Genomic DNA, 15,818 nt, shown 5'->3' on the forward strand with positions numbered 1-15,818 from the left:
TCTATTTATTGCAGTTGTTATAAAGGCGATACAGTTTGGTTTCCTATGTTGTTTGAAGCTTATCTAGACTTGTGCGCAGTGCTTACTCATTCTTCCCCAAGCATGTCTTTTTTTCGAAGGCTCACAGAGGCTTTTTGAGGCTTCAGGTCACACATACACCCACACATCTGAGGGTCGGCCTCCGTTACAGCCTTGATTGTACAATCGTTCGGGCCAGTCAGAACCGAGAAGAATGCAAATGAGGCCTCTTAATTTCCGAGCCACACAGCAAACCCTCTACTAAGGTCAGACTCGAGAGACTTACTTGTACGTGACGCCCGCCAAGTTGAGCAGCCGTCTGGAGGCAGTCATTTCTGGAGTGTCATGGTATTTGTCTGACAAATAGATCACATCCTTTATACCTGTAAGGCAAAGACAGCAGAAGAATAGCGTGGGTCAGACAAAGGTACACTTGCGCACACACACGCAAACACACAAACAGATGGAGAAATTCAAACAAACAGGTCCAACGAGAACGGAAACCCAAAATAGCCTGTTAGGAAAGAACAAGAGCTTGTGTTCGGGGAGAAGGAAGGTGAGTCGATAACTTGTCGCTGCAGGCTCAAGCCAATATAAACCAATCCCAATTGAGACCAAATCTGCCCTGCTGGCGTCTTTAAAACACGTGGTGCTTTTGGCAGCACCCCCTCTCGTCCTGCTGACTACTCACAAACGGCCCACATGAGGCGCTTCTATAAAGGGCCCCGTTAGCCAAGCTTTACAGAGAAATGAGAGGGATCTGGTGAAACCACTTAGACTCCCTCTTGCCCTCAACGCTTTCAGAGGTGAAAAGAGAAGTCCAACATTGCCAACGGTTGTAGCAAATCGCAGATGAATATACCAGAGAGATACCCACACCCACCCCCTAAAACACACAGCGTCTCCATCATGTACTTTTATCTGCACAGGAGGAGAGAAGTGCTCTGATCGAAGGCAAAATGACTTGCACAGAGTGAATTCCACCTGTCATTAAAGGCTGTCATTACAAGCATGGAGCCTCTCCACGGTATTACTTGAACAATTTCTGACGGGGAACAGATAAAATTACCATGGAACAGCCCGGCTATGCCATCTTAAAACCCATTTTGTTGGTGCAGTGGAGAAAAATGGCTTTGTACATACACAAGTTTCATCTGGCTATTTAAAATAAAAAGCAAGCGCTCAATAGTGTACGACAATAAAGTGCTTTCAAATAAAATCTGACGTGATATGTAAAGAGAAAAAAAAGAAATTCCTCGGGTGCTTCCATGTTGTAAACATGTCTTTTCACGAAAAGAACATGAGAATAAGAGTTGGAGCCGCTCGAAACGCTTCCAAGACGACAAGCTGTCCAACAGAAGGGAAGTCTGTGATGGAAGGTGGAGCAGAACTCTGGAGATGCCACGTTTCCAGAATGCTCTCTGGAGATGAGGTGACAGTGAAGTCCCTCAGTCCCTCCAAAAACAGTCAGAGGAAGTGACAAGATGGCAGCTGCTTGGGAGCTGAACACTTTAATTCCTCAGAGAAAGAAGAAGCTCTAAAGCCCAGCTTCAGAAACGCCGTCGTCAGCATCGAGGAGCAAAAGTGCAGGAGGGGGGAATCAACATGGGAGCCAGAAGAAGTGAGAATGATTTGGTGTCATTTCATATGGTGAGACTGAGAGATGGACACGTTTGAAATGCATTTGAAAAGAGAAGTAACACTTTCCCACTGGAGAAATAGCTACAGAATTAGATACAAAAAAATGGGGGGGGGTGTCACTTTTTACTTTCTTCATGCACTTTATTGTGAACCAAGACAAAGGTTGGGGGGAAAAAAACTGTTATCAAATGACCGAAACGGTACACATCTACACAGGGATAAGATAAAGGCAAAACAAAAACTGTCACTGGCACAAAAATACCTATTAATGACACCAAAATTCCTTTTAATAAATCCCTCTGGTTATAATTAAATTATGTTAGAGTTTTCCATTCGACAACCACAACCCGGTAATATCAAAAGCTTTACCATGCACACAGCTCAGCCGCCTTTATGAGAGAATCAGGGTGGATTCGCATTCCAAGTCTACTAATATCGCCTTTATCCTCATGTTTTTTCCATGCAGAGGCTTTTCTGTTTCCTCATATCATGAGGCTTTACAACTTGTAGTAAACAAACATGGGCATAACACCTTCAAAATGAACAAACAGCGACGACACCCCTGACTCAATTCTTTTAAACTCAGCATTCAAACATTAAACATCCGCTTTGTTCGGCTCCATCTGATTGGCATCATCAGAGGGTGTTTTTAATGAGGTCGGACGATCATTTTTAGCCGCGTTTTGTTGCATCCTATAGAGCGCAAGGAGACGAAAGGGAAAGAAAGTGCTGTGTGTGTTCCTTAATGATGCCGGAGCATTGAGAGGAAGCCGACACCCCACTGAGAGATGGGCCGGGGCAAGGCCAAGCATCCTGAAGATCAGACGGCATCGAAGCGTGTGTCGTGCTATCTTCAGCACACAGCTTCAGTAGGCTTTGCCACAAGAGGACATGGAGGGGGATCAGCAAAAGCAAACCAAAGAGAGAGACAGAGAAGATGAGGACAAAAAGACTTGGAGGGGAGGAGAGAGAGAGAGAGACTGGGGAAGGGGGTGTTAAGAGAGTTCAACAGATAAGAAGAGATTGAAAATAACAACTGAGCTGGGTTTGGAGACAGAAAATAAGAGTAAGACAACCTGTCACCATTGCAGGCTGCATCTAACCAGCCAAGAAGGCTCACAAAGAAGCCGACTGCTCAAAGTGACGCCCACTGCAGGTTTCTCCCAATGGCAGGGTGACCACTGAAAACCTCTGTTTCCACCTGTCTGTCTCCTCCCGTCACTTCATCTGCACTGGGACAAAGACTCACATTTCTGAGAAGAAATGCTGAGCCTGATGCGTGTGAAGCACAAAGATGGAATGGATAAGTGCATAATGCTTGCTGTGCAATACAATAGAGGTGAAGGGGTCGCCGTTCCAATATTTATATATATCAGAGATGCCCAAACTAGGGCCCATGGCAAAAGATTGTCAATTCAAGTCTAATTTAACCCTTTGTTTTTTTTGCTTTTTTGTTAAAAGTTAACTGAAATTAAATGTTTCAATTAAATTGTGTAAATTAAGCAGATTTTGCTTAAATGTACATTGATGAAACTTTGGTGACCAAATCAAGTCAAAGCAGATTCTGCTTGACCTGTGTATTCAGCATTGAACTCCATTCATTCATTCATTCATTTTCTTGTCGGCTTAGTCCCTTTATTAATCCGGGGTCGCCACAGCGGAATGAACCACCAACTTATCCAGCAAGTTTTTACGCAGCGGATGCCCTTCCAGCTGCAACCCATCTCTGGGAAACATCCACACACACATTCACACACTACGGACAATTAAGCTAACCCAATTCACCTGTACCGCATGTCTTTCGACTGTGGGGGAAACCGGAGCACCCAGAGAAAACCCACACGAACGCAGGGAGAACATGCAAACTCCACATAGAAACACCAACAGAGCCAAGGTTCGAACCAGCAACCCAGCGACCTTCTTCCTGTGAGGCGACAGCACTACCTACTGCGCCACTGCCTCGCCGCATTGAACTGCACTGTGGTATAAATGTGATTGTTTGTTTTTATTGCAATAACCAAGTAATTATTTTTAAAGTTATACTGCATTAGTTAATATGATTTAAAGTTAAAGTTACTGTTTTCTATTTATTTTGAAATACTATGAAAACTTAAAAAAAAATGACCCATGGCAACTTTAATCAGTGTTTCCTCTAGGATTCTTTCCAGCTGTGGCGGTCTACCAACCACCTATGGCGTATTTCAATGGCAAATGGAGAAATGTGGTTAGTGCAGTATTACAAGTCGGGATCGCATTTATGTAAAGTTAATACGAGCATGCCAATCTCTTTGCTTGCGTGCCGATTTCCTCTGCTTGTGCACAAAACTTCTTGCATGCCCTCAAATACGCTGCTCAAGCACTGATCTTCTTGTGCCCTCTAAAATAAACACTGCTGAAATGCGATTTGGTGAATTTATGTAGGGAGTATGTCGCCAACATTTATTAGATTTGCTTGTAATTTTTCTGAATGTCTCCAGTAGACCTACAGAGTGGCATAAATGTGTCCTGAAGTAAAGTGAAACAGCAATAAACTGCAGCAAGATAACGTTAAAGTCATTGTATGCATAATCACAGGCCTTTATCTATAAATAAAGAATAATTTTGGAATCTGTGTTCATCTTAACTGAAAGCTACATCGTGTTTGCTGGCCTCATGCATCAGCCCTATACGGTAACAGAAAAGTTTGCGCTGTTATAATTTACTTACCTTTTAATACATTTTGTTGCGATTATAACACGCTATTAAAAACAACAACAACAACGACTGAATGTTTTGAATTAATAAGAAGCTTAATTGTAGCCGTGGCGGGACAAATTTTGGTGTGGCGGCCCACCATGGAGAAATGAATGTAGCGGAAACCATGTTAATGTAATATAGTTTAGTATATTTAACTTAGGCCCACAACTGTCAAAGATATTTGGAATTTGGCTCTTCCTTCAAAAAACACTGGGCAGCCCTGACCCCTATATATGAGCAGCTCAGATGCAAAAGCCGCTAAACGTCACTTCAGCCAAAAATGAGCTAATGACATTGAGCGAATGCTTTAGGCACGTAGTACATGTTCAACAAGTAGTTTTGGTTGAAATCCTGTAAATCGCAGCATCAGCGCATTCAGAAATAACAAAAGTTGGCAAAAGTCTCTAAGCGTCACTTGCCTTTGATGGCAAAAGCCGCTATATCCCGAGAACCAATCAGAAGGCACAAATCAAATCATGTTTTCAATGTACCAGCACGCTGATACACTGGCTTTATGAGCAGACTTTATTCCGCTTCTGATTTAGATTATAAAAAGTTTGATGAACTGGATGAGTCTGTCCGACTGTCAGTGAATGGCAAATGATACGTCCTATACCTCAAAACTGTGCATTATAAGAAAAAGAAAACACAATGTACAGTCAGAAGTGTAACATGCATGCATAACTTTTTTTTTTTTTGCGCAGCGATGCTACTTTTGAATGAGTCTGATTTACTTTACATTAACTGCAACTGCGTTTTATGAAAGACCCTTCTTTTTTCAGTCCGCCTATCTCATATAGATGCTTTGAGGATAAACAAGAGATGTAAAAGTTCAAGACCTGCAGGATGGTGAGAATGAATGAATTACAGTTTCTAAAAGTGTCTGAGAAACATCTCTTTTTGCCCAGTACCTACCTTGTGTTTTTTTGCTAATATAAGCTATTTTTAAAAAATAAATATAATGTATACTTATAACTATACCTAATTTAAAGTACTTCATATTACCTATATGCCGGAGAAGCTTTTTATATTAATGGACAATGCACAGATATTCTTTTTCTACTGTCCTTTAGTCCCGTATGGTTGCGGGTCGACTCTTTGTAACAAGTCTGTTTAACAATATTTTTTACACTACATTAATCTAACATTTGAATCTAACAAGCTTAGGTTACAATGTTTACATTGCTCTACTTACATTAAATCTAAATCCCCAAATATTAAAAAAGACAACAGATTGTTAAAATTAAATTAATGTCAATTTTAATGTCATTAATAAATGCATTTACTTGACAGATTACATTTATTCATTTTCCTTTAGTTTCTGGTTTATCAGGTTACCACAGTGGAATGAACCGCCACTTACTTGACAGATTTACATGTTTAATTTTAGGTGTTTTATGTTTGGTCAAATAATTTATAATTTCATCTTTAGTGATTTTTCAGCTAAATACAATGTCTTGTCCCATTAGGTTGATTTAGAGGTTTTTGCAAAAAAAATAAATAAATTGCTCAAGTGGATTTAGCTGATTGACGCAAAAGAAAATCTACTTTGATAAAAACCAAAGAATTGTCTAAAGTGACATTTGTGAAAGAGTAATTTCATTTTCTAGCTAATAACCTTATCATTACCAATAAAATGAAACTTAAACCTAAAATATTCAGTTAACCTAATTGACACAACTGAATTTGACTTATTGTTACAAATAATGTTAATATTAATAAATGTTAATATTGATATGTGGACAAAACAGAAAAATTTAGTTTACCAAACACTTGTTAATGCTGTATAGAAATTATTTCTTATAGTCCAAGAAAAAAAAAAACATATTTTACATTGTAGCGCTTATGTTAGGGTCTGTGGGAGTTTGGAATTTTGTGCTTTCTCCCTCTCTGTCGCTCTCTCTCTCGTCTGTCATTCGCTCTTTGTCTCACCCTATAACCTTTTGTTTCGCTCTTATGTACCTGCTGATTAGATCTGGAGCCTGTCACTCCTCATTAAGGCATTTCCTTATGGACCAATCAGGCTTCATTCCATGGACTTTAAATTTGACCGGCACACCTTATGTGTCAGTGCTATGTGTGAATTTGTGCAGTGTACATTGAAACTTCAGTTTCTGTGTTATGATTTGTTCCGTGTCTCTGAACTAATCAAAGCAACTGCAAGTTCAATATGGTTAAGATTTTATCATTCCTTTATGGGGAAAAATGAATAGGTTAACAAGTTGCGTGACATACATTTTGCCCTTAGTTATTTGAATTGATCAGAAACATTATGTAGTAATGTTTCTGATGAAACATTGGTGGGTGAGTGGGTGAGTGCCGCTTTTTTATTTATTATTATTTTAGGCAGTGTACTTTACTGGCATCACATATGCTGAAGATTTCAGTTTCTTTTTTACATTTTTATTTTCTTTAGTAAGTATAGAGGGGATCTTGTGTTATAGTTTATGTGGCTGTTGGTTTAGTTTACTTCTTTGCTTTGGTGCCTCTCTAGTTGCCTTTTCCCCCTGTAACTTTTTGGTTTGACTATATTTCTGTAATTGCTTCCGTTATATTTTCAAATGCACTGTATAAAGCTCATATACATGCCTCTCTTTTGTTGGCTTTATCACTTTTCTTTATAGAGAAATAAATTAATTAAGTGTTAAGATTGTGTGTCCTTGTTTACTTCAATTCATTTCCTTTAGTAATAATATAATATCCTAAATGTTGTTTTCTCCCCCTAGACACCTTTTTTTAAATCAAAACAGCTCAACATAAAAACAAATAAAGTCCATCAGAGAATTTTTGGTGAAAACAAAACAGAAAAAAATGATAAACCCAGAATAAGTTAAAAAAAAAAAGACTGCTGTGTGACAGGATTTCTTGATGTGAAGGAAACTTACAACTTACTGAAAACATTACAAAAAAGTAAATAAAATTCATGACATAGGTCAATGCCTTACACTTGGCAAGTAACAAAGTTATTTATTTATATAGTTATTTATATAATGAGGCTTCAATTTTACAGTTAAAGGAGCAAGAAAAAGGGCTGATTAAAGGAAGATGCTGACATCAACTGGGGTCTGTCAACACTGTGTTTTGCCCATCACATGGCGCACATCTCAGAAGCTGATCTAACAGTGTTGTACACATAACTAGCAGATAATTATAGGATAAACTAGAAAAATACAACCATGAAACCAATGCAAAAACGTGTGACTCTGTTAGACAACATGTAAACATGTAAAGCCGGGTCCTACAATAAAGGTGTTGGACAATAAATATCTTTTTTTTTTTTTTCATTCTTCAGCATTAACTCCCACACATCTACAAATTTATTAAACATTTTCCATAGTTACAATTGACCTAGGGGTTTAAAGTTATTAGGTCTTTTTCAGTAAACACAAACATTCATTTGATTTCCTTTGACTTAGTCTCTATTTCAGAAATTGCCTAAAGTGGAATGAACCGCTTGTGAAACTATTTGGCATAACGTTTTACACACCAGATGCCCTTACAGCCGCAACCCAGTGTTAAGAAAGATACACACACACACGCACACACACACAGGTACACACACACGTACACACACACATACACACACACATACACACACGTTCACACACAAACAAAAATTAATTCCTTTTCCTTTGGCTTAGTCCCTTTATTTATCAGGGGTTGCCACAGCGGAATGAGCCAACAACTATTTCGGCACATGTTTTACGCAGCGGATGCCCTTCCAGCCACAACCCAGTGTTGAGAAACACCTAAACACACTCATTCACACACACATTCATACACTATGGACAATTTAGTTTATTCAATGGTGCATGTCTTGTGTACTGTTGGTGAAACCGGAGAAGCCAGAGGAAACCCACAAGAACATGGGGAGAACATGCAAACTCGCACAGAAACGCCAACTGGCCCATCCAGGAATCTAACCAGTGATCTTCTTGCTGTGAGTAGGTATGGGTCGATGGACGATGCCATCGCTCATCACCTATAGACATCATGATCCTGAGCCAGCATTTTAATCCTCCACCCCACCCCCTTCGGAAACCTGCTCGCGAAAAATATACACTGAAGCAGGTCGCACACCAGAAGCGCCGCTCGGCGCCGCGACACGGCGCGTACATGACAGTTTAAAGTATCACACACCAGACGCGCACATTCGAATGATATTTAACATGAAACTAATCAGATGGCGCTCTGTGGTGCGGCTGAAAAATGAACTGCGTCCTGAGCCGTCGCCGGGCGCCGCCGACAGCGGCCGACTTGCGGCGCCGGTGTGTGTATCCTGATAGAAACCTATGTTTAGAATTCTAAAATACATGGCGCTGCGTGGCGCTGCGCGGCGCGTCGCCGAGCGGCGTTTCTGGTGTGCGACCTGCTTTAGGCGCCGTATAAACTAATACGTCTAAGTTTTAAAGTGGCATTTTCAAATGAAAAAGATCCACATTCACACTGAAGTTTTATCTAGTATTTCTGAACAGCCTTCAGTCCACACTATATTGCTGACAACGGACATCACGTGACCACTCGCACACACACACGCAGTCATGCGCCGGTATGAGCACCAGCAGTCAGCAGGTGCTTTGAGCACAAAACCCCAGAGAGCAGTGCACGTCGGATAGTTTATCAAGGATGTACCACAGGATCTCATCTCACTATAGTTAAACTTAATATTGAATTAATCTTGTGTCCATCTAATGACTCATCGGTCTTTTGAATCTCTCATGTAACGTGTCACAGCGTCAGTACACTGCTTCAATCATTTGCGTTAACACTTGTTCTTGTCATATTTAGTGAAACCTCAGATACTGTTGGTTGGTTCCTGTTGAATGCGCACCTTTTTTAACCAACCAAGTTTGTGGACGCCATTATAATGACACAGATCACTCTGCCTATTCATGCCAGAGTCCCGCGGGAAAAGTGATTAGCAGGTGGTAATTTGTGTGTAACTTATCTTTACTTATTTATGATTTGGTTATGGGTAGAACAAAGACCATGCGGGTCAGGTAGTTGAAACGATAGGCTACAAATAATTAATTTATTATAAATAATTAATTCATCGCCGCCTACAATGACAATGCCATCGTCCATCGACGTTTGCCCAACCCTACATAGCTATGAGGGAACAGTGCCACCACAACTACCGCTTAACAGAAATATTTCATTTCAAATTAACAGAAAGACTAAGCAGTTTAAATGGTAAGTGAAAATACATTTTTAATGTTACATTCTTTCATTTTTTTTTTTTTTTGCTAAACACCTACAGCTAAAATTAAATAATGCATTTTTTTTGTTTGTTTGGGCCAAATAATTTAGAGGTCATTAACAGAGCTCGAATGGAAATGTCAAATCCCTCAACTCAACAAAATGATATATTTTTTATAGGGTTTGCAACATAATTAGATCTTGAGAAATGTTAAAAATCAAATGTGTTTGAAGTGATGGCAAAATTACAAGTAATACTTTAAAATGACATAACAAGTAATAAGCTTAGCTACCAATATTCATAAATATAAATCTATACTATATACTATAAGTGGTGGGTGGAAGTCATGTGAGTGAATCGATAAACAGTATGCAGAGCTCGAAATTGCGACCATTTTGGTCGCATATGCGCCCGAAAATTAATCTATGCGACCTCATAATATATTTTGGCGCATTAGTGCGACTGCAGATAATGGTTGTAGTGCGACCTGTTTTGATTTTTTGTAAAAACGTGCTGAATCGCTCTTCCCTGCCGCTGTCAATCACTCAAGGTATTCCGCTGTCAGATGACAGGGAAGGAGCTTTTATGACCACGGGAAATGCAAACGGCTGAAGAGTAAAAACTTAAAGCACACAGGTTTAAAGTTGAGGCGCAGATGAAAGCGATCATGACACGTCACGTGGTGAATAATGATCCGCCAGCTGAGGTCAATCGAGTACGCTCTTCTTGGAGAAGGTGCCCGAATCTCCATGCAATGCATTCACTGCGTGTTCAGTGCAAATGTCCGCTAAAAGTCAAATCTAATACTGTACATATCATCGCCAAAGGAGCTCGCCTTTACTAAGTTTACACTGAAACTGCGTCTCATAACAAACAGCGGTATTCCGCCGGTGGTCATCGCAAGAATCTTGCGCTGCCTGCTCATAAATTGGGTCGGCTGACTCGCCAGCTTTTCCACAAACACAGAAACATGAAGATCATCTCAGACTGAACATTTAAATTGACACAAACTGAAACCAAATCTTTTAAAGTGATAGAAGAGAGACTTTACTTACTTTCTTTTGTCTATTCTTGTTTGAGGTGTATATTATTTTTATTTTTTATTTATTTACTGATGACTGCTTTGCAGCTTTCATCATTGAATTGAATGATTTATTATAATCTTTTGTTTGTTTTGTAGCAGAAATATTATTTATTAAATTGACATGCATATAAAAACAGCAGTACAAAATAAATATTTCTTACTGCAATGCTTCATTTTTGTTTGATGCAAACTATACAATTATTTTTCATAAAGTAACAGACTTTTTATAGCAGATAACCTACATTCATGCACATTTAAGGCAGTATCATAATGAGAAATGGAATTCATTGTTACTTTTATTGTCATTTTCATCATCATTAATATTCTATAGCATAATTATTAGACATTCATTTTGGAATTATTGCACACAAATATCAATGTCTTCACAGCATTAGTTAGATAGTTGTTTCTGGTTTTTGTCAGTCCTATTGATGTTGTTTTAAAATACAATAAATCCCTTAAAAAGCAATTTGCAGCGGTGCTTAATCATTTTTGGTGGGTGCTCCTAAATTTTTTCTGGTGCTCCTAAATTTATTTTGGTGCTCCTAAATATTTGAAGTTGGGAGCACCGGTGCTACCAAGTAAAAAAGTTAATTTCGAGCCCTGGTATGACAACACATGTACGCTCTCAGTCACAAGTAGAGTCACACATCACAGCGTGAGACAAAGCAGTTTTAAAAGCTCAAACAATATTGCATTTATTTCAGTCAAAAAAAAAAAACTTAAATCTTTTATTCAAATCTTTTCAGTGTTGATGCCATTCTCTGGTGTGGGTTGCAAGTGTGTTAAGACGCATTTACACAGTGACAATGTGACTGTTCATATCTGTTCCCAGTAGATTACATTTTACAGCATGGTGCCACATGGCATACTCTTTCTAAATGAGTGGTAAAGAGTGTTTTGAATTGGCATACGCAAGAAATAAAATGTCAACATATCCAAAAAACAAATCCTGTAACCTGGGTATTCTTAATTGTGACTACCAATGTCAAAAGTACAGTCAAACTGGCACCAGATAAACAGCAAAAGAGTCAAATAAAAATAAAAACAAATATAATAATATTATTATTATTAATATTAATACATCAGACCTCTATATATTTTTTGTGAAATATATACAATTAAAGATTTTGTGATTTGATAATTCTCCTTTAATACAAAATACAAAATGTAAAGCTTCTTAATAATATCAATGAACAAATAAATTGTATCATAAAAACAAATACTGACTTTTGATGGCTGCTACACAATCCAAACAATCTGGAACATATTTAACAAAATTTCTCATTAACTTTGTTTTATTAAATTATTTAAATGTTCAGGAACTAAAGATATTTACTGTTAAAATGTTACAAGGTAAATGTTTGCCTAACCTAACATAATATAAGACTACAACTCCTCAGTAGTTTGTGAAAGGTGTCAAGTAATATGCCAGAACTACACAAGTAAAAGTATAAAATTCCATATCATGATTAAAAATTAAAGTTATCATGGTTATTGATATCAGGGTTTTGTTAAAACTACCTGAAAATGTTTGAACATTAATTCCACCAAGTTTTGTATCTGATAATGAACAAATAACAGTATCTGGATGGGAGACCACATGGGAAAAGCTAGGCTTCTGCCGGAAATGTTGTCAATGAAACCAGCAAGGAGATCTCAACCTGCGCTCCGTGTGGGTCCTGAAGCCCCAGTATATTGACAGGGAATCTTTGCTGCTCAGTTAGTGCCATCTTTTGGATGAGATGTTAAACCAAGGTCCTGACTCGTTGTGGTTATTAAAAATCCAAATATGTCCTTCAAAAAAATAAAAAACTTTAAATTAAAAAAAAAAAAAAAGACAAGGGCTTAACCCCAGAATCCAGGCTAAATTTGCCCACTGGCCCCTGTCCATTATGGCCTCCTATCAATCCCCATATCATACATGACTGGTTTCCACCAATCAGTTGGTGTGTGGTGTGCGGTCTGGTGCAATATGGCAGCCGTCTTGTCATCCAGGTGAATGCTGCACACGGGTGTAGAAGACTTTTTTCAATGTGTAATGAGCTTTGAGTGTCCAGAAAAGTGCTACATAAATGTAAGGAATTCTTAATATTATTAGTAGTAGAAGTAGTATTAATGTAAAAATTTAACCTACATTGTAAAACAAATATATGTAAATTGACACTTTTCCATATTTTGAGATTCATGTTTTTTTTTACTTATTTATGCTTTTGAATTGTATTATGGGATCTTGATCTTTTCTCCAAAAGCTTTTGGTGTTAAAATGTTTGAAAAGGTGACTTTTATTGACAATTTTAATAAGTTCTATATATATATATATTATTTCTTAAACAATATCTTGTTTTAGACTAAAATATCAAAGTCAATCTGTTAAAATTCTGTTGAATATTCAACAATAAAAGTTGACAGAGCAGAGAAAATAGAGATAATGCAGTTCACAAGCATAAATAAACAAAACTTGGAACCTGTTAATTAAAAGATAATTTTTACAGTGTTTATTTGTTTTATTTCATATACATAATTGTGTTTTTTCATAGGTAATTCAAGTTGCATTAGGAAAACTCCTTCACAGAGATCCATGTTTACGATGGTTTTCATAATATTGCATAAAGCTGCTTTATAAAAGCTAAAAAGATTTGTGCAGTTTGATGAATATCTAATTACACTTTTTCTGACTGATATTGCGATTTGATTTGCGATTCAATTTTGTGAAGTCAAGCTTCAGCTTAATATTCTTAATAGTGTGCAGGACACACATTAAATGAAAGGAATACAACAATTTAATTGTAGATAGATACTCAGCCACAGTTTAGATAAGGAAAAATAGAAATGGTAATAACAACTGTCAGAAAAATTACAGTGATTCACTTTGAAACCTCACAGACATTTGCTATTGCATCCATCACTCTAAAATGTTGGATTGTCGCTTTGGACCATTTTGTCAATAAAATAAAAATTAAAGGATTGTTTGTGATTTCATTGCATTTTACAAAATGCCCAGTTTTTTATGAACTGGGGTTGCAGTATAATATTATTATACTTGTGCACATCCTGTTTGGAGACCTATTATGCAGTAAAATGAATCCAAAAGCAAAGTAAAATTCAGACTTATGGATAAATTAACCAAATTATGCCTTGGACTAGTTTCTATGATCTGCAGGAGTATGTTCTGCATGTCTCTATATGAACAAGTGGTTTAGTCTACTACACAAACTCAAGCGTGCCAGACACAATACGTTTCTGCATCTTCAGTCTCACTATATGTGGACACTCCACATGAACTTCTGAATCTTCAGGACCGCTCTATGAAGCTGGCAGCTAGCTCTCCGTGACTAGCTCTCTGCAACTCTCACATGGTCGCCCACTGAAGCCAAGCAGGGCTGCGCCCGGTCAGTCCCGGATGGGAGACCACAATGGAAAGCTACGTTGCTGCCGGAATTGGTGGTAGTGAGACCACCAGTGTGTGCTCAACCTGTGGTCTCTGTGAGTCCTAAAATTGATGGGTACTCTATACTGCTCAGTGAGCACAGTCTTTCGGATGAGACGTTAAACCGAGGCCCCGACTCTCAGGATCGCAAGATGTCCTTCGAAGAAGAGTAGTGGTTTAAACCCGGCAACCTGGCCAAATTTGCCCACTGGCATCTGTGCATCATGGCCTCCTAACATCCCCATATCATACTTGGCTTCTTCACTCTGTCTCCTCTCACCTGTCTGCTGGTGTGTAGTGTGAGGCCTTGTGCAATATGGCTGCCGTCGTGCCATCCAGGTGGATACTACACACTGGTGGTGGATGAGGAGATTTCCCCCAGAAATACATAAATCGCTTTGAGTGTCCAGAAAAAAGCTATATAAAAATGTAACGAACTATTATCGTTATTATTATTAAACATTTCACAATTTGGTCAGATGTATCGTCAAAGACTTGCCAAGAAACATCTTTATTTCAACCCATCCTAAAATGATGGTCTACTTTGAACAATATTACTATTGTACCATAGAAAGTAGTTATTAAAATAATATTTAAAGAATACTTTAAATGTAACAGCAAATCACTTTTGTGAAACATTTTACTTGTATTTTATCCAAATAGTTCAAATGATTTAATAAACTGATCATGTTTTATTCTCTCATTTGATTACTACCGATTGAAAATCAATCTGTATTAAAATTTCTGAGAAATTACAAGAGTTTGACACAATTAAAAAATATATATAACAATAAGTGTATAGAATCGTTCGGCACAAGGCTTTCATTTCTGTATGCATTATAAACGGAAATATTTACTGTGGTTATTAAGAAATTACATGTTTGTAAAATAAAGTTATGTGAAATGTCACGTTCTTACTGCCACTGTGCTCAACAATGCAGCTTGTAAAAACTGTAACAGGCATTTCAGTTTGCCCCATCCACCCTCACAGAAAAACACATTACAGTCAGGCATACGCTGAACACGCTTGCTGCAATATGCAACATTAATGCTATTACCAGAACAGAAGTACATGCTTAGGGCTTGTGTCCACTGAATACATTTCAGGTTCAGGCTGGTGGTGGTGGTGTAAGGGTGTGGGGGATATTTTCTTTGCACAATTTAGGCACATTAGTACCAGTTGAGCATCATGTCAACGTCACAGCCTACCTGAGTATTGTTGCTGACCATGTTTATCCCTTCATGACCACAGTGTACCCACCTTTTGATGGTTACTTCCAGCATAACCAGGTTAAAGCACCATGCCATAAAGCGTAAATCATCTCAAACTGATTTCTTGAACATGACAATGAGTACTCAAATGGCCTCCACAGTCACCAGAACTCAATCCAACAGAGCACCTTCGGGATGTGGTGGAACGAGAGATTGGCATCATGAATGTGGAGCTGACAAATCTGCAGCAACTGTGTGATGCTATCAGATAAATATGGACCAAAATCTCTGAGGAATATTTCCAGTACCTTGTTGAATCTAATGACCTAATGTTTCTTACAATGTCTACGTACAAATATGTGACAATCTATGTAGTTTATGTTTATCTGTAATATAGTTTTTAGAAAGTATTTTGTTGTCGATGTGAAAATATTTTGGAAATGTTGCCTTGTGTTTTCATAAGACTGTCATAAAAATAGTACAAATTAGCCTTTAGC

At 38.0% G+C, this 15,818-nt stretch overlaps 1 protein-coding gene across 1 annotated transcript in view; it reads right to left on the bottom strand.

Annotated features, from left to right (window-relative positions):
- dctd (dCMP deaminase) overlaps window positions 1–15,818 on the bottom strand; it is a 46,284-nt gene that overhangs the window by 10,492 nt on the left and 19,974 nt on the right. The window contains 1 exon segment of the mRNA NM_001017639.1: window positions 305–401. Coding sequence (NP_001017639.1) covers window positions 305–401 — 97 coding nt within the window.

Source organism: Danio rerio, chromosome 1 (genome assembly GCF_049306965.1).
Source record: "Danio rerio strain Tuebingen ecotype United States chromosome 1, GRCz12tu, whole genome shotgun sequence".
Classification (NCBI taxonomy): domain Eukaryota; kingdom Metazoa; phylum Chordata; class Actinopteri; order Cypriniformes; family Danionidae; genus Danio; species Danio rerio.